Source organism: Bison bison, unplaced genomic scaffold (assembly GCF_000754665.1).
Source record: "Bison bison bison isolate TAMUID 2011002044 unplaced genomic scaffold, Bison_UMD1.0 scf7180017845725, whole genome shotgun sequence".
NCBI lineage: Eukaryota > Metazoa > Chordata > Mammalia > Artiodactyla > Bovidae > Bison > Bison bison.
The window spans coordinates 1-1,791 of NW_011476298.1; the positions used below are offsets into that span (position 1 = coordinate 1).

The 1,791-nt window shown below is 68.2% G+C and overlaps 1 protein-coding gene across 3 annotated transcripts in view; it reads right to left on the reverse strand.

Moving 5' to 3' along the window:
• Positions 1-725: 725 nt before the first annotated feature.
• The window catches only part of MBOAT7 (membrane bound O-acyltransferase domain containing 7), a 14,497-nt gene continuing 13,431 nt past the window's right edge, over positions 726-1,791 (reverse strand). For all 3 annotated transcript variants that reach the window (XM_010836970.1, XM_010836987.1, XM_010836980.1), the window contains one exon: positions 726-1,743. In XM_010836970.1, coding sequence (XP_010835272.1) covers positions 1,356-1,743 — 388 coding nt within the window. In that variant the 3' untranslated portion in view covers positions 726-1,355. The remainder of the gene's footprint in view (positions 1,744-1,791) is intronic.

Sequence of the window (1,791 nt, forward strand, 5' to 3'; positions counted from 1 at the left end):
CTTCAGTTCAGTTCAGTTCAGTTGCTCAGTCATGTCCGACTCTTTGTGACCCCATGAGCCCCAGACACTGCTCCTCCCCGCCCTGCGCCCTCCAAGCACCCAAGCGTGGCCGCTCCCACCTCAGGCTGAGGGGTGGGCTCCGGACTTCCTTCCCCTCTAATTCGGTTCGTGACTCTGGCCCCTGCCAGCCCTCAGACACGCGCGGACACTCCCGCCTCTAGCGCTCTCCGCCTCCCAGGCTCTGGGTCTGCGCACTCCTTCCGGGAGCTCTAAGTCCCGGCCCCTGGGTCCCCTCTGCCCGGGGCCCCCGTTCTCCGCCTCCCCCAGGCCGTCTCCCCGCCAGGCGGACCGGACCCCGCCTTCTACAAGCCCCCGACCTGTTCTGGCCGCCCGGGGTGCCGGCCGCCCCTCCACGGAGCCCCAGGCCTCCGGGTCCCACGGCGGGCGCTCCTCCATGGCCCGGCCGCCGATCCGTTTCCGTCTCCAGGGCCCCCCCCCGAGCGGGACCGCCCCGGGCGAGGGCGGGGCCTGAGGCGGGCGCGCACCTGGCCGCCAGGTGGCTCGAAGGCAGTGCCCGCTTCTTCCCGTCAACTTCAGGGCCGCTGCTCTGGGAGCCTCCTAGGAGGCGAGGTCCACAGAGGCCCGGGCGGTGACACCTCGCGGCGGGATGCTGTAGGTATGCGGTCCCCCCACCCTTGCTGACCGTCCACAGACATCCCACAGAGTCTCCGTGTGACACTTTATTGGGAGAGATTTACACATTCTGAGCCTGTCTCAGGCCCGAGGATGACAGGAGGCTACAGGAGCGCGGGGACCCTTGGCTGGCTCAGATGGAACCCACGAAGGCCAGGACGTCTGCGCCGCGGCTTCTCCCTTCCAAGAGGGTCACCCTCCAAGCGGGTCTAACGAGAGGACGTGGAGCGAAAGCGGCCAGAAAGCGCCCACTTCCCCCCACCCAACTCCCGGACCCGCCCTGAGGCTCCGACCCCCACACAGTGCAGCCAAAGCAAGGCCAGCTGCCCAAGAAGCCCTGTGGCCCACCCGCCCCGGTGCGGCGGGAGACACAGCTCTCTGAACAGCAGGCCCAGGCAGGGACAATGAAGATTCTCTCTGGGTATTTATCTTGATTTTTACGGGAGGGAAAACTGATCATCAGGACGCGGGTGGTGGTAGCCAGGGAAGCAGGTGCGCCCACGCCTTGGTCTGTCAGGCAGGGCGCAGAGCCCGGGAATCCTCTCCAGGCCCGGGGCCAAATTCCGGCCTCTTCTTGGGAAGGGCGGTGGCAGCCTGGTTCATGGGATTCCCAGGCCAAAGCCAGGGGGCCGATCGACCGGCAGAGGGTGTGTGGCGAGGGCTCACTCCTCCCGGAGCTTTCCCGAGGCCGGGCTGGGGGCCGGGGCCCCAGACTTCCGCCGCCCGGGGCCACCCCGGCCCAGGGCCAGCCCCAGCCCCAGGGCCGCCAGGGCCAGGACGTGGACGCAGAAGTACACCGAGGCCCAGTAGTGGAGGGTGTCGCGCAGCGAGAGCAGCACGAAGCCCATGGACATGTAGTCATAGGCCCGCATCTTCAGAAACCAGTGCACCCAGTCCCAGGCCTTCTGGCCCCCGGGACCCAGCCGCCACCGAAGGGCCGACTCCAGCTGGCGCTCGGCTGCCAGGCACAGCGGGATGGTGAGGAAGCTCAGGTAGTAACCAGGGTGCAGGCCGTGCCAGTAGGCGCTCAGCAGCATGGTCCATGCACTCCTGCGGGGGGCCGGGAATCAGGGTTTGGGATGCAGACCCTGGCCGCCC